At 42.5% G+C, this 22,925-nt stretch overlaps 2 protein-coding genes across 4 annotated transcripts in view; one reads left to right on the forward strand and one right to left on the reverse strand.

The window, feature by feature from the left end:
• The first annotated feature begins 1,581 nt into the window (after positions 1 to 1,581).
• Positions 1,582 to 2,936, forward strand: LOC116614604 (cofilin). Its single transcript, XM_032375780.2, has 2 exons — positions 1,582 to 1,980; positions 2,592 to 2,936. The coding sequence occupies exons 1-2, from the start codon at positions 1,742 to 1,744 to the stop codon at positions 2,752 to 2,754; spliced, it is 402 nt and encodes a 133-aa protein (XP_032231671.2). The 5' UTR covers positions 1,582 to 1,741; the 3' UTR covers positions 2,755 to 2,936.
• Positions 2,887 to 22,925, reverse strand: part of LOC116614602 (ubiquitin carboxyl-terminal hydrolase 20) — a 30,458-nt gene continuing 10,419 nt past the window's right edge. For 2 of the 3 annotated variants that reach the window (XM_048731119.1, XM_048731117.1), the window contains exons 11-30: positions 22,318 to 22,467; positions 21,531 to 21,622; positions 21,281 to 21,329; positions 21,045 to 21,168; positions 20,517 to 20,587; positions 19,829 to 19,862; positions 19,659 to 19,704; positions 16,668 to 16,782; positions 16,205 to 16,279; positions 15,475 to 15,552; positions 13,809 to 13,857; positions 13,339 to 13,402; positions 12,701 to 12,767; positions 12,589 to 12,627; positions 11,588 to 11,669; positions 10,979 to 11,030; positions 10,690 to 10,746; positions 4,832 to 4,931; positions 3,789 to 3,857; positions 2,887 to 3,328 (exon numbers count right to left, since the gene is read on the reverse strand). In XM_048731119.1, the coding sequence (XP_048587076.1) occupies positions 3,222 to 3,328; positions 3,789 to 3,857; positions 4,832 to 4,931; positions 10,690 to 10,746; positions 10,979 to 11,030; positions 11,588 to 11,669; positions 12,589 to 12,627; positions 12,701 to 12,767; positions 13,339 to 13,402; positions 13,809 to 13,857; positions 15,475 to 15,552; positions 16,205 to 16,279; positions 16,668 to 16,782; positions 19,659 to 19,704; positions 19,829 to 19,862; positions 20,517 to 20,587; positions 21,045 to 21,168; positions 21,281 to 21,329; positions 21,531 to 21,622; positions 22,318 to 22,467 (1,520 nt within the window). In that variant the 3' untranslated portion in view covers positions 2,887 to 3,221. The remainder of the gene's footprint in view (positions 3,329 to 3,788; positions 3,858 to 4,831; positions 4,932 to 10,689; positions 10,747 to 10,978; positions 11,031 to 11,587; positions 11,670 to 12,588; positions 12,628 to 12,700; positions 12,768 to 13,338; positions 13,403 to 13,808; positions 13,858 to 15,474; positions 15,553 to 16,204; positions 16,280 to 16,667; positions 16,783 to 19,658; positions 19,705 to 19,828; positions 19,863 to 20,516; positions 20,588 to 21,044; positions 21,169 to 21,280; positions 21,330 to 21,530; positions 21,623 to 22,317; positions 22,468 to 22,925) is intronic. The other variant, XM_048731118.1, reaches the window with a different exon arrangement.

Below are 22,925 nucleotides of genomic sequence, written 5' to 3' on the forward strand. Positions count from 1 at the left end.
ATCGTTTGGAGGAGAGGCTTGCGATGTAGAGTTATCATTGGGGCCTTAGTCCCGCAAGGCGAGCTAGAGGTACCTGCATCTGTAGAACACTGAATAAAGCTCGAGCGAGCACTCAACCAGTTCAGCCTTTGATCCCGTATCGCTAAGGCTCCTTCCTCGGCCTATCCTGAAGTCCTGTTTAGTTTTTAGTCCTTGTAGGGAGCTCACAGGGCATTTGTATTGAATCCAGTTATTTGATAATTCTCTTCAAATTTGTGAAATGAAGTTCTAAAGCACATAGTTAAATATTTTATGCATAGACAAAAACTGAAATAATTTGGCCATTTGGCAAATCGCGATATTTTTTAAGACACGAAGTGTCGGGTGGCCTAGTGTGTTAGCGCGTCGGCCTCTCACCGCTGTGGCCCAGGTTCGAATCCTGGCTCAAACTGGGGATTTTTCCGGGTTCCTGCCTTGAATCGAATTTGTCACAAGTGAGTTGAAGTTATTCTCCCGTGTTTCCAGTCTTCTCGGATAAGGACACTAAACCGGAGGTCCCGTCTCTTCAAGCTGTACTACACTAAAACCTGAACCGAAGGGACGTAAAAGAACCACTGGGGACGCAATAAACCCTCTGGCAGTGACCACCCCCCCAGTGACAGTGCTTACTAACCGAGGTTACACTTGAGTTGGAGCTGTGCTCTGTTGTGTCAACCTTACCGCTATTTCATATGTGTAATAGTGGTAGAAGCCTTATAAATCATAAATCAAGTACCGTGTTATGAAGCACAAAGTCAAATATTTTATGCGCAGACAAAAACTGGAATGATTTGCGCATTCGGAAAGTCGCGATATTTTTTTAAGACACAAAGTACCATGTTATGAAGCACAAAGTTAAATATTTTATGCAATAGACAAAACCTGAAATGATTTGCGCATTCGGTAAATCGCGAGATTTTTTAAGACACAAAGTCCCATGTTATGAAGCACAAAGTTAAATATTTAATTGCACAGACAAAAACTGGAATGATCTGCGCATTCGGCAAATCGCGAGATTTTTTTAGACACAAAGTTGAATATTTTATGCAAAAGACAAAACCTGAAATAATTTGGGCATTCGGCAAATCGCGAGATTTTTTAAGACACAAAGTCCCATGTTATAAAGCACAAAGTCAAATATTTTATGCAAAAGACAAATAGTGCTATGTTATAAGCACAAAGTTGAATGTCGTGAACGATATACTGAAATGTTTTAAGCGAAGGCAAAATGATGAGTTTTTTAAGACACAAAGTGCGATGTTTTGAGACACAAAGTGCGATATTGTGAATTAAACCTGCAAATAAGCGATAATCAAATAGTGCTTTGTCGTGACACTCAAAGTGAGTTGTCGTGACGCAAATAGTTCAAAGTCGTGACCGAAAGGTGAGATGTTGTTAACGAAAACCTTGAGTGGCCCTCATGGGCTTCCGTATCCAGACGATAAGATATATTCACTAAAGAACTTCTCTTGAATGTGGGTACGATTAGGTAGTTATGCAGGTAAATTCCTAGAGTGATATGTCGTTTTTCTTCGTATGAAGAGACGATTTGCTGCTTTTTCTATCCCAAATAAACTTTCAAGCGGGAAATTGATTCTAGATAAAAGGACAAATAAAATGCCGTTTATTTACTGTTATCTTTTTACATTGTTATACTTGTTGGCAGATCATGTCTATGTCAGGCATCAAGGTCGATGACGAGAGTCTCAAGCTATCTTAGACCATGAAAAGCATGAAAACTCACAAATATGCAATTTTCAAAATATGTGACGAGGCAAATATGGTGGTCATTGACCAAACATTCAAGAGTGTCGTCACAAACACGAGAGAGGAGGACCGCGCAATTTTTTACCAAATGGTAGAAAAGCTGAGTGATAGAGAGCCACGGTACATCCTCTATGACATGAAATTCCCCCGCAAAGAGGAGAAGCGAATATTCAATAACCTTGTGTTCATATCTTGGTAAGTGGTTTTAGATCTGGCGGGGGAGATCAGGGAGTGGGGTATGGGATACTGGAACCAACTATTTTAGCAAACATTGGGAGAAAAAGGACATACAGGGGTGGTATGGCAAACTGAAACCAATTTTTTTTTAGCAAGGATGGTGGGACCCGGGACATACAGGGGGGTATGGGATACTGAAACCAACTATTTTAGTTAGCAAGGGGGATCAGGGACATTCAGGGGGGTATGGGATACTAAAACCAACTATTTTAGTTTGCTTGGGGGATCAGGGACATTCAGGGGGGTATGGGATACTGAAACCAACTATTTTAGTTAGCACGGGGGATCAGGGACATTCAGGGGGGTATGGGATACTAAAACCAACTATTTTAGTTTGCTTGGGGGATCAGGGACATTCAGGGGGGTATGGGATACTGAAACCAACTATTTTAGTTAGCACGGGGGATCAGGGACATTCAGGGGGGTATGGGATACTAAAACCAACTATTTTAGTTAGCACGGGGGATCAGGGACACACTGATGGAGGGGGAGGGGGGGGCAGCAAACATGGGCATACACTAGGTTCTAATAAATAATCTTGCTTACTATTAGCCTGTGATTTATTGCAGGTGTTCCGACAAAGCACCAATCGAAAAGAAAATGAAATTAGCTTCAACACAGGATTATGTCCGAAAAAAATTTTCAGAGGCAACAACATCTGTCAATGCGAATGATTTTGACGATTTGGATTATGACGAGATTGCTGCTAAGGCTGAAAAGACCTCCAATTAATAGACATTTATAGGACCCTATGGACACCGTTTATTTTAAAGCCTTAATTGTTTCTAGTGTTTTTTTTCCTTTTATACATACCACCCTTGTTGTAATGTCTTTTAGGAGATACAAAAAAGCTGTAGAAAGACAAGTTTTTTATAGTTGCTTTATTAACTTCAATAAATGATAACTTCAATGAATACTAAGATTATACATTTATCATACAATTTGATTTCTTTTGGAAGAGGTGCTCTTCTTAAATAGCACTGTATGTACATGGGCAGGGCTTAATGTCAGCATTATTACTTACATACCAGTCAAAGTGTTATGATTGATACATGCTTTTCCCGGGAAGAAAGAGAAATGCATTTTAGATTAAACCTTTATATAAGGGGCACTGTTAGACCCTTAGGTTGAACACAGATAGTTGAGTTTTGGGCCTAAACTCTTTGTTTAAGTGCACCCTCCCTAAAAAAGGGAATTGGCTATTTGGTATCCTCCATCTCTGCTTCTAGAACAAAAGATGGTCCTCCCCCATAAGTGTCATTCAGAAATTGCCAGGTTTCGGAAGACACTTGGCCATAATCAGCAGCTAGAAAAAACGGTTAATTTCCTTGTAAGGTCAAAATAACAAACAGCTCTTGGTTGGGTTGGGTATGTACTGGGCCGTAGGACTGATTTTTGGGGCAGGGATCCGGAGGGGGTGGCTATCCACACCCAATTGTGAAAAAAAAATATGTAATTTTGTTTTTCAGTCAAAATAACATTACCATTGGTTGTGGTGGGGAATCGACAGGGCTGTGAGACTGATTTATGGGTGTAAGGGTGGATGCAGAGGGGATGGATCAGGTGACTATTCACACCCAATTTCTATGAATTTTTGGTCAGTTTGTTTTTTACAAAGATACATAAAAAGCTCTTATTAAGCTATGTTCATGGGCCGCACTGGAACTTACGAGCCAAATTTTCCATAGCATTTCATTGTTTGTATGATAGCATATGCAGTACCATAGCTAAATAATATCTCTATTTCTTTATATTTTGATGCATACCTGATCTAAGCATTTTCTGGTTTCCTTTGATGATGATAATGTTGGAGTTGTCAATAGGTCCTGGAGGATCTGGAGATAGTCAAAAGGGCTAGAGTCAGCTCTCCCCTAACTGACACCCCAGGATCATGTTAAAAGTGGAACAGCTACCTCCTTAAAGAGTGTGAATTTTACAAAGGACATGGAAGACAGTTTGTCTGCCTCCACCACTGCTTATAGCAAATATGTACAAGGAATACCTGAGGCTTGACCTAGTCAAAATTGTCTAACTATACACCTATACTTTTACACGTTTTTCAACCCTATCTACTGTCACACACCCTACCCCCATCGTTACACGCCCTAGATCCCACACCATCTGTATAACAATTTGTGTATATGATATGCAACATTTTCGGGAGAGAACGCTGTGTCCCCCTTATTCTGAGATCTCGTAAACAGCATGGCTATGACACCGCATCTTACCCCGTCGAACTCAAAGTAACACGCATTAAGCCCTATATTATACCCGTATCCGTGTTCAAGCGCATAAGAGACCAGGGAAAAGTTGAATGCTTCTAAAATATTTATACCCGGTCAGATACCGCATCTTACCCGGTCAAACTTAGTTTCCAATAATCTAAGCGCACTAACCAACACACATCAAGCCCTATTCTACCTGCACCCGTGTTGTGATTGTGAAGCGTGTTTGGCAGGAGACAATGAGAACTGTAGCAACTCTGTGTGATCTGATGAACATCAGCAACACCTGTTACTTTCTTCACTCCAATAATAAATAAACTTAAAAAAGAACTGAAAAAATGATTTATAATGCTAAAAGTGAATTACTTAGGGCTATCTACTAGGGGGGGGGACACAAGCCACACCCCTACAGGTCATTTCCTTTTAAAATATTGAGGGGGGCACATGTCTCCAGTGCCCCACCCCCTGCTAAGGCTCTGTAAACAAAGAGTGTTAAACAAATATTCACATGCAGAGTGACAGAAGCATGATAGATACCCAGTCTAACACTCATAGTTCCAAAACACTTCAAGAAATTACTTTACCTTCTTGCTGCCCTTTAACAAACATTTCCCATTGACGAAACCATCTCATACTGAGACAAAAAACATCTACATTGTCTGCAGCAGGGAAGTCTGTGTTGAGCTGCAACATAAACAACATGAATCAATAAAATAAATATGGGAAGCTAATTACTTTCCTTCCAGTTGGAATGCTGAGTTTATGAGAGTGCAGATAAAGTAGAGTAAAAGGCATAGCAGGTCCAGGCAGCCACCCTATGACTCGGGTCTGACAACTGAAGACAGCTTGGATCAAAACAGTTGTTTTTTTGTGGAGGGAGGGCCACAGCAAGCATAGTGCCTAAAGGGGGGATCAACTTAACAGGGCTACAGCTAGAATAGGGGCTAAAAGGGATCAACTAAACAGGGCCACAGCTAGAATAGGGGCTAAAGGGGGTGGGGGGAATCAACTAAACAGGGCCACATCTAGCATAGGGGCTAAAGGGGGGATCAACTAAACAGGGCCATAGCTAGCATGGGGGCTAAAGGGGGAATCAACTTAATAGGGCCACACCTAGCATAGGGGCTAAAGGGGGTGGGGGGAATCAACTAAACAGGGCCACATCTAGCATAGGGGCTAAAGGGGGATCAACTAAACAGGGCTTAGCTAGCATAGGGGATAAAGGGGATCAACTAAACAGGGCCACAGCTAGCATAGGGGATAAAGGGGGGATCAACTAAACAGGGCCACATCTAGCATAGGGGCTAAAGGGGGGATCAACTAAACAGGGCCACAGCTAGCATAGGGGCTAAAGGGGGGATCAACTAAACAGGGCCACAGCTAGCATAGGGGCTGAAGGGGGGATCAACTAAACAGGGCCACAGCTACCATAGGGGCTAAAGGGGGATTAACTAAACAGGGCCACAGCTAGCATAGGGGCTAAAGGGGGGGATCAACTAAACAGGGCCACATCTAGCATAGGGGCTAAAGGGGGGATCAACTAAACAGGGCCACAGCTAGCACAGGGGCTGAAGGGGGGATCAACTAAACAGGGCCACAGCTACCATAGGGGCTAAAGGGGGATCAACTAAACAGGGCCACAGCTAGCATAGGGGCTAAAGGGGGGATCAACTAAACAGGGCCACATCTAGCATAGGGGCTAAAGGGGGGATCAACTAAACAGGGCCACAGCTAGCATAGGGGCTAAAGGGGGATCAACTAAACATTGCCACAGCTAGCATAGGGGCTAAAGGGGGATTAACTAAACAGGGCCACAGCTAGCATAGGGGCTAAAAGGGAGGGTCAACTAAACAGGGCCACATTTAGCATAGGGACTAAAAAGGGGAACAACTAAACAGGGCCACAGCTAGCATAGGGGCTGAAGGGGGGATCAACTAAACAGGGCCACATCTAGCATAGGGGCTAAAGGGGGGATCAACTAAACAGGGCCACAGCTAGCATAGGGGATAAAGGGGGGATCAACTAAACAGGGCTGCAGCTAGCATAGGGGCTAAAGGGGGGATCAACTAAACAGGGCCAGGGCTAGCATGGGGGATAAAGGGGGATTAACTAAACAGGGCAACAGCTAGCATAGGGGATAAAGGGGGGATTAACTAAACAGGGCCACAGCTGGAATAAGGGCTAAAGGGGGGATCAACTAAACAGGGCCACAGCTAGCATAGGGGCTAAAGGGGGGTCAACTAAACAAGGCCACAGCTAGCATAGGGGATAAAGGGGGGATCAACTAAACAGGGCCGCAGCTAGCATAGGGGATAAAGGGGGGATCAACTAAACAGGGCCACAGCTAGCATAGGAGCTAAAGGGGGGATCAACTAAACAGGGCCACAGCTAGCATAGGGGCTAAAGGGGGGATCAACTAAACAGGGCCACAGCTAGCATAGGGGCTAAAAAAGGGTCAACTAAACAGGGCTACATCTAACATAGGGGCTAAAGGGGGAATCAACTTAATAGGGCCACACCTAGCATAGGGGCTAAAGGGGGTGGGGGGAATCAACTAAACAGGGCCACATCTAGAATAGGGGCTAAAGGGGGTCAACTAAACAGGGCCACATATAGCATAGGGGCTAAAGGGGGGATCAACTAAACAGGGCCACAGCTACCATAGGGGCTAAAAGGGAGGGTCAACTAAACAGGGCCACATTTAGCATAGGGACTAAAAAGGGGAACAACTAAACAGGGCCACAGCTAGCATAGGGGCTAAAGGGGGGTCAACTAAACAGGACCACAGCTAGCATGGGGGATAAAGGGGGGATCAACTAAACAGGGCCACAGCTAGCATAGGGGCTAAAGGGGGATTAACTAAACAGGGCCACAGCTAGCATAGGGGCTAAAAGGGAGGGTCAACTAAACAGGGCCACATTTAGCATAGGGACTAAAAAGGGGAACAACTAAACAGGGCCACAGCTAGCATAGGGGCTAAAGGGGGGTCAACTAAACAGGACCAAAGCTAGCATGGGGGATAAAGGGGGGATCAACTAAACAGGGCCACAGCTAGCATAGGGGATAAAGGGGGGATCAACTAAACAGGGCTGCAGCTACATAGGGACTAAAGGGGGGATCAACTAAACAGGGCCAGGGCTAGCATGGGGGCTAAAGGGGGGATCAACTAAACAGGGCCACATCTAGCATAGTGGCTAAAGGGGGGATCAACTAAACAGGGCTGCAGCTACATAGGGACTAAAGGGGGGATCAACTAAACAGGGCCACGGCTAGCATGGGGGATAAAGGGGGATTAACTAAACAGGGCAACAGCTAGCATAGGGGATAAAGGGGGGATTAACTAAACAGGGCCACAGCTGGAATAAGGGCTAAAGGGGGGATCAACTAAACAGGGCCACAGCTAGCATAGGGGCTAAAGGGGGGTCAACTAAACAAGGCCACAGCTAGCATAGGGGATAAAGGGGGGATCAACTAAACAGGGCCACAGCTAGCATAGGGGCTAAAGGGGGAATCAACTAAACAGGGCCACAGCTAGCATAGGGGCTAAAAAAGGGTCAACTAAACCGGGCTACATCTAACATAGGGGCTAAAGGGGGAATCAACTTAATAGGGCCACACCTAGCATAGGGGCTAAAGGGGGTGGGGGGAATCAACTAAACAGGGCCACATCTAGAATAGGGGCTAAAGGGGGTCAACTAAACAGGGCCACATATAGCATAGGGGCTAAAGGGGGGATCAACTAAACAGGGCCACAGCTACCATAGGGGATAAAGGGGATCAACTAAACAGGGCCACAGCTAGCATAGGGGATAAAGGGGGGATCAACTAAACAGGGCCACAGGTAGCATAGGGGCTAAAGGGGAAATCAACTTAAAAGGGCCACACCTAGCATAGGGGCTAAAGGGGGTGGGGGGAATCAACTAAACAGGGCCACAGCTAGCATAGGGGCTAAAGGGGGATTTACTAAACAGGGCCACAGCTAGCATAGGGGCTAAAGGGGGATTAACTAAACAGGGCCACATCTAGCATAGGGGCTAAAGGGGGATCAACTAAACAGGGCCACAGCTAGCATAGGAACTAAAGGGGGGATCAACGAAACAGGGCCACATCTAGCATAGGGGCTAAAGGGGGGATCAACTAAACAGGGCCACAGCTAGCATAGGGGCTAAAGGGGGGATCAACTTAACAGGGCCACAGCTAGCATAGGGGCTAAAGGGGGGATCAACTAAACAGGGCTACAGCTAGCATAGGGGCTAAAGGGGGGATCAACTAAACAGGGCTACAGCTAGCATAGGGGATAATGGAGGGATCAACTTAACAGGGCCACATCTAGCATAGGGGCTAAAGGGGGGATCAACTAAACAGGGCCACAACTAGCATAGGGGCTAAAAGGGATCAACTAAACAGGGCCACAACTAGCATGGGGTATAAAGGGGGTGGGGGGAATCAACTAAACAGGGCCACATCTAGCATAGGGGCTAAAGGGGGATCAACTAAACAGGGCCACATCTAGCATAGGGGCTAAAGGGGGGATCAACTAAACAGGGCCACAGCTAGCATAGGGGCTAAAGGGGGGATCAACTTAACAGGGCCACAGCTAGCATAGGGGCTAAAGGGGGATCAACTAAACAGGGCCACAGCTAGCATAGGGGATAAAGGGGATCAACTAAACAGGGCCACAGCTAGCATAGGGGATAAAGGGGGGATCAACTAAACAGGGCCACAGGTAGCATAGGGGCTAAAGGGGATAAACTAAACAGGGCCACAGCTAGCATAGGAGCTAAAGGGGGGATCAACTAAACAGGGCCACATCTAGCGTAGGGGCTAAAGGGGATCAACTAAACAGGGCCACAGCTAGCATAGGGGCAAAAGGGGGGATCAACTTAACAGGGCCACGGTTAGCATAGGGGATAAAGGGGGATCAACTAAACAGGGCCACAGCTAGCATAGGGGCTAAAGGGGGAATCAACCTAATAGGGCCACAGCTACCATAGGGGCTAAAGGGGATCAACTAAACAGGGCCTTAGCTAGCATAGGGGCTAAAGGGGATCAACTAAACAGGGCCACAACTAGCATAGGGGATAAAGAAGGGATCAACTAAACAGGGCCACATCTAGCATAGTGGCTAAAGGGGGGATCAACTTAACAGGGCCACAGTTAGCATAGGGGATAAAGGGGGATCAACTAAACAGGGCCACAGCTAGCATAGGGGCTAAAGGGGGAATCAACTTAATAGGGCCACACCTAGCATAGGGGCTAAAGGGGGTGGGGGGAATCAACTAAACAGGGCCACAGCTAGCATAGGGGCTAAAGGGGGGATCAACTACACAGGGCCACATCTAGCATAGAGGCTAAAGGGGGGATCAACTAAACAGGGCCACATCTAGCATAGGGGCTAAAGGGGATCAACTAAACAGGGCCACAGCTAGCATAGGGGCTAAAGGGGGGATCAACTAAACAGGGCCTTAGCTAGCATAGGGGCTAAAGGGGATCAACTAAACAGGGCCACAGCTAGCATAGGGGCTAAAGGGGGGATCAACTAAACAGGGCCTTAGCTAGCATAGGGGCTAAAGGGGATCAACTAAACAGGGCCTTAGCTAGCATAGGGGCTAAAGGGGATCAACTAAACAGGGCCACAGCTAGCATAGGGGCTAAAGGGGGAATCAACTAAACAGGGCCACATCTAGCATAGGGGCTAAAGGGGGGATCAACTAAACAGGGCCACAGCTAGCATAGGGGCTAAAGGGGGGATCAACTAAACAGGGCCTTAGCTAGCATAGGGGCTAAAGAGGATCAACTAAACAGGGCCACAGCTAGCATAGGGGCTAAAGGGGGGATCAACTAAACAGGGCCACATCTAGCATAGGGGCTAAAGGGGGGATCAACTAAACAGGGCCACATCTAGCATAGGGGCTAAAGGGGGCATCAACTAAACAGGGCTACAGCTAGCATAGGGGCTAAAGGGGGGATCAACTAAACAGGGCCTTAGCTAGCATAGGGGCTAAAGGGGATCAACTAAACAGGGCCACAGCTAGCATAGGGGCTAAAGGGGGGATCAACTAAACAGGGCCACAGCTAGCATAGGGGCTAAAGGGGATCAACTAAACAGGGCCACATCTAGCATAGGGGATAAAGGGGGGATCAACTAAACAGGGCCACAGCTAGCATAGGGGATAAAGAGGAGGGTCAACTAAACAGGGCCACATCTAGCATAGGGGATAAAGGGGGGATCAACTAAACAGGGCCACAGCTAGCATAGGGGCTAAAAGGGGGGATCAACTAAACAGGGCCTTAGCTAGCATAGGAGCTAAAGGGAGGGTCAACTAAACAGGGCCACAGCTAGCATAGGGGCTAAAGGGAGCTACCCTGCCCCCCCCCCCCCCCCCCTTCAACCCAGAGAGCCAGAATTTTATGTAATTTGTCATGGGCTATAATTACTCACTTTTTTAAATGTTTCAACTTCATAGTTCCGCCTTCTTTCCAGCTCCTCGAGATCTGCCTGTTCAATCATACCAACATATGGGGTCACTCCTGCTTCTTAAGCAGTTTCTTTATGACCGGCTCAAGTATACCAAGGGTGGATCCAGGGTCTCTCAAAGGGTGGGCACAGACTGGTAAACGTTAAACGTTGTTGTTTTTTCTCTTCAAAATCAAGGCGGAGAACCAGGAGAGTGGGTAGGTATGTAGAACAGGTAAAAAATTGATCATCTTTGGAAGGAGAAGTGGCTCACCTGACAGTCAGTACAAGGCTTCAAGCTGGTAACAGCTGGGCCACCCCCATACCTATAACCACAAAACCATTCAATTAAACATGACATTGGGAGTTATCAGTTAAGGCATAAGCCTTTTCAAGACTAGGGGAGGTAGCAAGGGTTTCAGCAAGGGGGGGGAGGTGTTCCTTTACCCAGTTTTCTTATGTGCTTGGTAGTATTGGCGCTCATTTTTTAATTCCATTTGTGAAAATCTTCATGTAGCATTTTTCGAGGAAATTTAATGCCCTTTAAGGAAAGTACTGTATAAGCTGAAATCTTCAATCAAAATAAGCTCAAAAGCACAATTCCATTCCCCATAACAGACTGCTAACTAACAATTATATATATAAACATGTCCTTTGTAAAGCACATGACTGTTAACACTACAGATTACTTCTGACCAGTTCTAAATCTGAGGGTTTGTCCTTATCCAAAGAGACAAAAGGTTGACTAATTTTATATGGAAACAATTTAATATCCCAATATTGATTTGTATTCTTAATGAACTGCATCATTTTTATAATGGTGACAAGGCAGACACCAGGTGCGAAGTACCCACCCACCCCGCCCCCTACCTACAGTACATACCTCTCAGTTAGATGTTCCCATATGACAGCTGGTACTGCAATGACCAGATCTCGCACTTTATCATGCTTTCTTGGGTGGATACCTGGTACACAATTTAAAGGGTCACTGAAACATTCTTTAGAAATCTGGATAAAAATGGAAACTGTTTAACCAGATATTTCACCTTGACAGCCTCTTTCTATTTTTTTTTTTTTGGGGGGGGGGGGGGGGGCTTACTGTTGAAAAGTAGCCCAAGCAGCATACATTGCCAATTCAGCTTGTGCTGAAAATGATAACTGCCCACTAGGCAACCGTCCACTAGGCAACAATTCTTACTTGTTAGGCAACCAAATACCTACCAACCTAAGACAATTGAATAGACATGATGGATTATGGTTGCTTTGCTGAATAACAGAATACCAGTTGAATGCAGCAGGGGTTATAGCGGAACATGAGGTTCCGCTATAAAAGGAAAGGCTCCTCCCATCCCCTGGGCTCGATTTTGCAATTATAATCAGAACACTGCCATGCTAGCAGTCACAAATTATAAGTCTCCTGTAAAATTGCTAATATCTAGCCTCAGTCGCCTGGAATAAAACTATTTTTGCGCAGATAACAAGACAGTTGTGTTAAGAGATTGATAAATTAGTGATTTGCTGTCCACTCAGGTTTTCAGTGTGAAATTTTAGATTTTGCGCTATCCATCTGTGATGAAAATGATCGTATTTTAGAACAAACACAGCTTGGTATAGCATTATTTTACTATAGATAGAACCATTTTAGATGGACAACTCTAGGAATATTTGATTTGGTTTAGAATATGAAATTTGAATTTAGTGCTCAGAGCGATTGTTCTGACATGTTGACTTATTGACTGCTGATTAATAACTGATTGTTCTTGAGCCTGGGGGTGGGAGGAGCTTTCCCTTTTATAGCGGAACCTTGTGTTCAATATATACGACTACCTGTGTTCACATCATTTTCATGCAAATCATAATATTATCTGTATACAAAAACACTACCTGAATGTGGACATATGAAATCTGTATTGCTGATTGGACCTGGTAATCAGGAAAAGCCTGTATTAGTGATACAAGCAAATAAGTAACAAGGAGCTGATACAATGAGACTAACCAGGATCTACACAGGTATGGAACTTGGTCATCCACAGTTTAGAAATGAAATAGCAGCGGGGCTGGTTCTGCAACAAAAATACAAAAACATAAGCTATCCTTGTTTGAATACACCATAAAATAGCTAGCCATCATCTAACTGCTATATAAAATAAGCTATGAATCAACGCATGGTTGTATGTTGTATGCTTCTGTAAAACAGGTAGTTGCATTGACCATGTGTTGACTCAAAGCTTGTTTATACCTAGCCTGCAGAATATCTAGTTTTTTTTTTACAGCTTGGCAGTAGTCTTTAGTCTAGTTATACCATGGTATCTAAAATGGGTTGCAACAAAGAATCAACTTTCTCAAACATGCCATTCATCACAGTTTATTTACTGGGGCAGTAACCTTAAATAAGTGACAAAGGCAAAAAAATTCAATAAGACAACATGATCATGGCTGTGTCAATGGACAGACCCCACAAAAGTACACCTCAACAATAGAGGCTACAATCTAAGTTGTCAACTAAAGCGAGTCACATCGCACATTTTGTGCTCATGAGAAGTTCAAAATGCAACAAGTTCAAACTATTGGAGTTCTGCTGTATCTTTGTATTTTATATTGATAAGATACTTATATTGATATTGAACTGATTACCTTAGCCTTATTCATCATTATGGCAAAAGATTGTCTTTCCTTTGAAGCTTCTTCGCTTGTTCGCCTGAAAAACAAACACTTTCAAATCTGCAATATTATGTAGAGCCCCAACTCAATGGCAAAGGTAACACTTTCAACTTTTGATAAACAACTGATCGCAAGGCAAGATCATGAGGATTATTGGGTAAAATATATTATAGCTGAATTTGTTGCTGCGTAACCACTGAAAATCTAAATCCATTCCTTCTCTAGGAATAGCTTGTAGTCAACCATACCACCATGACCAATTAATTTCCTTGCTGTGTGCAATCAAATGGTTTATCACCCAACAGTGAAAACATAAAAGCCATCAATTGGTTTAGATCGCTCATTGACAATGTGCTATTCCAAAACAAGACAAAGATTTGGGATTTGATTAGTTTGCACAAGAAAATATTTGGCTGTAATTGTAAAATAAAACTGACACTTACCGGTAAAATAATACATAAGCTTCTACACTCGACACAAATGACTCTGAAACTAAAACACACCAGTTGCAATTAATGTAATTCCCTTGAATTGCACTGCGCACCCCTTCTGCACATAGTTGCGCGCGCTGTTTGTTCGAATTTTCCGGTATTAAGTGGGCGCAGGCCACAGTTGTACAAGAAAACACAGCAAAAGGCACACGTTTTTTACTTAAAATCGCTTTGACAGAAAAACGAAGCCGGTTACCCCCATTTTTTATTTGCTGAAATAGTTAAATATATACGGAAAAATGATATACTGAAAGAAGAAAAAAGGTTGGGTAGTAGAAAATTTGTTATTTTTCTTAAAAGCCGTAAAAATACTTCAAAATGGCGCTTTTTACCGCATGAATAGTGGCGAAAACAATGTCTTTTAGTGCGATCTCTTAAATGTGATTTGTTTTGAGCGTTAGCTACTACGGGTTATTGTTTAGGAGATCGGATTTTGGCAGCTCGACAAACAGAACATAATTTTTTAAAGACTATAGGCACTCTTTTTGAAAATTGAGTTGGGATTTTTCCTTGTGCGATCAGTAAAAACGTGTCATTTCTCTACGCCCCTCTGTTGTGAAAACGAAATATTGTTTATGCCAAGTTTAAAAAAAATCTGGGTTGTAGAACTATTTCAAGGGAATTACCTTAATCAAAGTTATCGAATCCAGACAAGCAAAATATCACTTTTAACAAGCAAAAAGATTCTTTGATCAATATTCCATAGCTGTCAACCTGACTTGAACGACATAACGGAAAAACCCTGAGCATGCACACTTTGAAGAGATGGAGATGGATGGCCATCAGTTACTTGTATTCCGGACTGAGAACAAGAGGCCGAAATGCACATACCCAGATTTTGGCTTTTTAAGATAATTTTTCCTTGATCTTCCTTGCGCTATGTATGGGCTCAGGGACGAAAACCTCAAAGTTCAATGATACTTTACAAAAAGTCGCACCAATTATAAAAAAGTCGCATTTGATATTTTGTTTGATATTACTCACTAAGTACTTGATGTATTATTTGATGTGAAATGAGCTTATTGGAAATGTCAAGACATGTTTTTCCGTCATGTCGACTTGGACAGGAATCTTGTGAAATGTGAAAAAGCCCAAAAGAGCCAATGCAGGTGAATACAGAGAATGTATAACATTCTCACAAAAATTAGGCTGGTGATGAAGTAAAAAACCTGGGGACACCCGCCTAATGCGGGTGATTGGGCAGGTGAGTGACAGCTATGTAATTCTGAACATAACAATTAATTGAGTATTTCAAGAGCTTATCTACTCTTTAAGCTACTGGTAATCGTTTTTCTATATTGCATGACCAAAAGAGCTGGTATTTGATTTACTGTAAGTGGCTTAAAGAAAATAGTAATTAAAGCCGCATTGTCACCAGTTTACTTCCGGTCGATTATGTAAGAATCTCCTATGATTTTTAACGGAAAACACACAAAAATATTTCAAAATATTGAAAGCAGTGTGTCTATTGGAAGTTTCTTTGAGGATGTGATTGATAATTTAGAGCGGATGGCCTGTTAAATGTTTCAGACTCTTTTGTCTTTTAATGGTTGAAATTTTCGTCACACCTCCTGCAGTAAACTGGTGACAATGCAGCTTTAATTACAGACAGACTTACCTTCTGTCACCCAGGAGTCGTTGAACTCAAACCATGTATTGCTGATGTAGTTTTTAGCAAAAGCAATATAGTGACCAGCTGAAAGATAGGTAGAAAAACAAGGGTGACCACAACGGCAAGAATTACAATACTCACTGAGCACTGTAAAGGATTACCACATAGAAACATCAACCATTACATCCGCTCAGGTAGATAATCAAGGATACCACATAGAAATGGCAACCATTACACCAACTGAGGTAGATAATCAAGGGATACCACATAGAAACATCAACAATTACACCCACTGAGAGGTAGATAATCAAGGGATACCACATAGAAATGGCAACCATTACAACAACTGAGGTAGGTAATCAAGGGATACCACATAGAAACACAAACCATTACACCCACTGAGGTAGATAACCAAGGGATACCACATAGAAACAGCAACCATAACAACCACTGAGGTAGATAACCAAGGGATACCACAAAGAAATACGGCCATTACACCCAGGTAGATAATCAAGGGATACCACATAGAAACAGCAACCATTACACCCACTGAGGTAGATAACCAAGGATACTAAGAGTGGAAAGATCTTTAGTGACACACGCTTCACTTGTTAACAAGGGGACAAGGGTTCAAACTTGGACCAGGTCAACTTGGAGAGACAGTAAGAGAAACATACCGCACATCTTCTGACCACTGCCATGCCATGCTAGGTACATAGATCATGTAACACTATACCTCCTACGTTGCCATGGTGAGTGATGATAGCTGTCAAGTCATAACATGTGCTCTTCTCTACTAAGCCTCGTGATTCTGGGAACACACATGTAATGTATAAGAAAACAGTTGATCAAGCTAGAAAAAGAACCCCTAGAGAGGAAAACAAGAAAAAAATCCTTCACCCTTCAAGGAATAACAAAATTGCTCCAGTAGACATAAAAATATCTGTTGATTACAAGGAAACGCTGACGCCTCATTTAAAAAAGTTGTCGTCTAGATGGCACATATGGGGGAAAAGGGAAATGTCCAAGAGATTCTATAGAAAAGATGCAGATCTCACATGAGCAGAGACGTCAACTTAAGATCATTCAGGAAAAGGTCTGACCTCACCTTGTTCATCCTCTTGGGCATTAAATTGACGACAAAGGAGAGAAGAGGAAGGAGGTTTGGTTTGTTGTTAGGGGGGAAAGGTTCTACTCACCCTTGACAATGAATGGTTTCATGTCCAGCCCAGTGATAGGAAAGGAGATGAAGTGACTGATTTTGGAAGAGAAGTACATCTCATGACGAAACCTCTTCAGGTGGACACACAATATCTGAAGAAGATTGAGTGATAAATATTCATCTCTCCCAGGGTTATACATAAGGCACTGACCATTAGAAACGTGTTGGGTGGGGGTGGAAAAAAACTGGTACATGATAAAAAAAACTGAAAAAAATGGATACAGCCCAAAACAGACATAAAAAATGCATAAACGATTTAAAAAAAATTCATATGCACGTCTTGGAGACAAGAAAAGAAAAACATGCACGACTAAAACCTCCCATCCCATCACTTTTCTAATGGTTTTCTTTTTGCTGCCTTATACAGTTCTGAAGGACCTGTACTTGAGGACCTATGTGACACCAGGCACAAGCAGAATACATAGGTAACAGGTATACACCTATGTGACACAAGGCACCACAGAATACATAGGTAACAGGTATACACCTATGTGACACCAGGCACAACAGAATACATAGGTAACAGGTATACACCTATGTGACACCAGGCACAACAGAATACATAGGTAACAGGTATACACCTATGTGACACCAGGCACAACAGAATACATGGGTAACAGGTATACACCTATGTGACACCAGGCACAAGTAGAATACATAGGTAACAGGTATACACCTATGTGACACCAGGCACAACAGAATACATAGGTAACAGGTATACACCTATGTGACACCAGGCACAACAGAATACATAGGTAACAGGTATACACCTATGTGACACCAGGCACAAGCAAAATACATAGGTAACAGGTATACACCTATGTGACACCAGGCACAAGCAGAATACATAGGTAACAGGTATACACCTATGTGACACCAGGCACAACAGAATACATACAGTAGGTAACAGGTATACACCTATGTGACACCAGGCACAACAGAATACATAGGTAACAGGTATACACCTATGTGACACCAGGCACAAGCAGAATACGTAGGTAACAGGTATACACCTATGTGACACCAGGCACAACAGAATACATAAGTAACAGGTATACACCTATGTGACACCAGGCACAACAGAATACATAGGTAACAGGTATACACCTATGTGACACCAGGCACAACAGAATACATAGGTAACAGGTATACACCTATGTGACACCAGGCACAACAGAATACATAGGTAACAGGTATACACCTATGTGACACCAGGCACAACAGAATACATACAGTAGGTAACAGGTATACACCTATGTGACACCAGGCACAACAGAATACATAGGTAACAGGTATACACCTATGTGACACCAGGCACAAACAGAATACATAGGTAACAGGTATACACCTATGTGACACCAGGCACAACAGAATACATAGGTAACAGGTATACACCTATGTGACACCAGGCACAAGCAGAATACATAGGTAACAGGTATACACCTATGTGACACCAGGCACAACAGAATACGTAGGTAACAGGTATACACCTATGTGACACCAGGCACAAGCAGAATACATAGGTAACAGGTATACACCTATGTGACACAAGGCACAACAATACATAGGTAACAGGTATACACCTATGTGACACCAGGCACAACAGAATACGTAGGTAACAGGTATACACCTATGTGACACCAGGCACAACAGAATACGTAGGTAACAGGTATACACCTATGTGACACCAGGCACAACAGAATACGTAGGTAACAGGTATACACCTATGTGACACCAGGCACAAGCAGAATACATAGGTAACAGGTATACACCTATGTGACACCAGGCACAAGCAGAATACATAGGTAACAGGTATACACCTATGTGACACAAGGCACAACAATACATAGGTAACAGGTATACACCTATGTGACACCAGGCACAACAGAATACGTAGGTAACAGGTATACACCTATGTGACACCAGGCACAACAGAATACGTAGGTAACAGGTATACACCTATGTGACACCAGGCACAACAGAATACATAGGTAACAGGTATACACCCATGTGACACCAGGCACAACAGAATACATGGGTAACAGGTATACACCTATGTGACACCAGGCACAACAGAATACATAGGTAACAGGTATACACCTATGTGACACCAGGCACAAGCAGAATACATAGGTAACAGGTATACACCTATGTGACACCAGGCACAACAATACATAGGTAACAGGTATACACCTATGTGACACCAGGCACAACAGAATACGTAGGTAACAGGTATACACCTATGTGACACCAGGCACAACAGAATACGTAGGTAACAGGTATACACCTATGTGACACCAGGCACAACAGAATACGTAGGTAACAGGTATACACCCATGTGACACCAGGCACAACAGAATACATAGGTAACAGGTATACACCTATGTGACACCAGGCACAACAGAATACATGGGTAACAGGTATACACCTATGTGACACCAGGCACAACAGAATACATAGGTAACAGGTATACACCTATGTGACACCAGGCACAACAGAATACATAGGTAACAGGTATACACCTATGTGACACCAGGCACAACAGAATACATAGGTAACAGGTATACACCTATGTGACACCAGGCACAAGCAGAATACATAGGTAACAGGTATACACCTATTTCAATAAAGGTTGTCAGTGCGAACGGCGCATGGCAGTTGCCAAATGGCAGTTCTATGACCGGAAGGTGTTTATGGGTAGTAATTATTTGTAAAAATAAAGGTGATAAATTAACTCAAGCGATACCAAAACCATATAATAATTATATTAAATGGATAGTTATATGTTTTATTTGTTTGAATTTGAAACAAATATTTTGGGATCCATGGGTCGTTTCGGTTGTAGAACTGCAATTTGTCAATGGCCATTTGCCATTTGCACTGACAACGTTTTTTTAAATAGGTGTATATAATCAATACTGAATTTGACTGCAATGGAGACTATGGACTGCAAGACTTGTCAACTTACCTCAGGCAGCTGTAGAACTTTGCACAGTTTGATGCCATTTCTGAGTCTGAGGGAAAAGCAATGCAGATTTTAATACAGTGACATTACAGGTCTTGCTATCATGATTAAAATTAATTTAAATGGAAACCTCAATCATACTTTTACTGGATTTTGTGTAATACTTTACTTACTTCTGACACTTCTCACAGCTGTACATATTATCACCTGTTACAAGAAACAGAACATGGTGATCATCGGAGTTTAAAAAAAACATTCAGAGTACTGTTAATGCTCACTTTAGTGTCTGGTCTCAAATACTGCATGCCTACTCTAAGGCACAAAATATCTAATAGGCAACAACAACAACAACAACAACAACAACAACAACAACAACAACAACAGCAACAACAGTAATAATAACAACATTAACAACAATAATAATAAAGCTTTCTTTGTGAGGGTAGCACTTAATATCAGTGATAACATACACATGGCCCTTGTAACAAAAATGTATATAAAAAAGAATGTGTTTTACTCTACTCCCAGCTTGGTATAGGTAGGCATAGCTCATTGTTTATCAATATGCCACTTGCTGGGCACCTGCATTTGTGGGAAGAATTCAAAACTACCTTGCCTTATTGGGTGCCCACCCTCAAAATTAAGTCAATTTACTGCCTAATGGAGGTTGGCTTCTTTGTCAAGGTGTCACAATACTTTTTCTCAATACTTTTTCTCAAATTATATGGATATGAATGTGCCTGTGACCCCTGTTTTCTTAATGTTTTTGTATCACTACTCCCCCCCCCCCCCCCACACACACACACACACACACAGTTACTCAAGGTCAGCTGTTGTAACACACAGTAAGCCTATGTGTACCTTTGAGCTCATCAGCTGAGAAGAATGCAGACAGACAATCCTGCAGGGAGACTTGGGGGCCAAATAACCACCTGAATATGCATAGTTATTAGAAAACTAAGCTAAAATTGCCAGTACCCAGCGAGACAAAGAGAGACAAATTTGGAAGATACAGGTGGGTATATAAGGGGGGTGTATGGGCATGTGTACCCTCATCATCTGTTTTTTTAGATTCACCAAGTTTTTCACATTTTCACAATCCTCTACTCCTACCTTCCCCTAATATAAAGCGAGCGACGCCTGCCTAAAAATGCCTGCGAGGGAGGCTTACCCTACCCTGGGTTCTTCATGTAAGCAGTACTCATAATATACTCTAACTTGAACCCCACCCCCAGTCAACTAGAGACACCACTACTAACTACTAAACTATAGCCTCACATAATCAGTTAGTGTTACCTCTGCGCCTAGGCAAATACAAACAACATCTGCTCCTTGTCAGTGTCCTATATATCCTCCTGCAGGGACATGTATACCATCAGTGTGTCCTACCTCCGAACCCAGTCAAAAATAGACAACATCCACCCCTTGTCCAAATCAGCAAACTCTCCTCCCCGGGAACATGTGACTAGCGGCGCACACTGGGAGGCATGGATAACAGTTAACTCATCTTTACCTAGCAAACATTAAAAAAAAAAACATTAAGTCTATTTACTAAACTAACATTTGATGTACACTCTGCCTTTTGTTTATTTAATAATGATTAACATACTAATATTATTTCTTACCAGGAATTGGAAGGGATAAGTCTTGAAAAGTCTCGATTCTAGAAGACACCTAAAAAGATACACAGAATTTTATTAAAGAGATTGTGCAAAGGAACAGTGTTGGAAAACGAATCATGCACTATTCACACAAGTGATGTTCTAGTGTTTGTGTGGCATATTGCATGATTGCTTTATTAATGGCAAAAATACCATGCAAGCAGTGGAGGATCAGCAAAGATAAACAGTTTAGAATAGCAAATAATTTACTCACTCTATTACATGTGAGACACTGCACTGAGCTTTGGACTTTGCCATCAAACAAGTCAGTTATTATGCTCCGGTAGTTAAAAGTCTTCTTTTTATCTATGAAAGAAAACAAAACTCTGGCAAAGGCAATTTTGATAACAGAAGTAGTAAACCATGTAACTTTATGGCAATACAATGAGCACCTACAACTGAAACCAAGAAACTGACCAGAGACCTGACTACACAGTACAACAACTGCAAACAAGATACCTGACCAGAGAACTGCCTACACAGTACAACAACTGCAAACTAGACAATGTGCAACACAGCACAACTACTGCAAACAAACTAGAGCACCTGCAACACAGCACAACAACTGCAAACAAGAGCAACTAAAACACAGCACAACAACTGCAAACAAGAGTATCTACAACACAGTACAACAACTGCAAACAAGAGTATCTACAACACAGTACAACAACAGAAAACTAGAGCAACTAAAACACAGCATAACAACTGCAAACAAGAGTATCTACAACACAGTACAACAACTGAGAACTACTGTAGATATCTACAACACAGCACAACAATTGAGAACTACTGTAGCTACATGTATCTACAACACAGCACAACAACTGAGAACTACTGTAGATATCTACAACACAGCACAACAACTGAGAACTACTGTAGATATCTACAACACAGCACAACAACTGAAAACTACTGTAGATATCTACAACACAGCACAACAACTGAAAACTAGAGTATCTACAACACTTCACAACAACTGAGTACCTGAGTACGACTCCTACCTGTACCTTTCTTTGTGGTTGATCGTTTGAACCTATTGAGAGATGAATTCTTCTTTGCGTCATTGGCACTGACTGGTCTCTTGTTTTCTCCATCTTTAGGGGACATTAGTTCATTGTTACTTGCTTTAGAATTATCTATAGCTGATAAATCTGCAAAAAAATACAATAGAACTCCATCAATAAGAACATGTACTGGACCTAAACTGTCCTCATTAACAAGTCATTCTCATCTGTAAACATATACACCTATTTCAAAATACACCTATTTCACAAAAGGTTGTCAGTGCAAATGGCGAATGGCAAATGGAGAATATCTGCTAATTATTTGTAAATGTGTAGTAATGGGTACTTATTATTGGTAAAATTAAAGGTGTTAAATAAAGTCCAGCAATGTCAGAGCCAAGCATCCGTAACCTTTAATGGATATTAATTGTTTTGATTTATCCATATTCTTCGAGACGCATGGTTACTGCCATTTGCCAATGGCCATTTGTCATTTGCACTGACAACCTTTATTGAAATAGGTGTCGTCAAAGCAAATGGCAAATGGCAGTTCTGCTTTAACAAAAATAATATGGGACTCATCACACATTGTGGTAAATGTGTTA

The sequence above is a fragment of the Nematostella vectensis genome, chromosome 8 (assembly GCF_932526225.1).
Source record: "Nematostella vectensis chromosome 8, jaNemVect1.1, whole genome shotgun sequence".
In the NCBI taxonomy this organism is placed as follows: Eukaryota; Metazoa; Cnidaria; class Anthozoa; order Actiniaria; family Edwardsiidae; genus Nematostella; species Nematostella vectensis.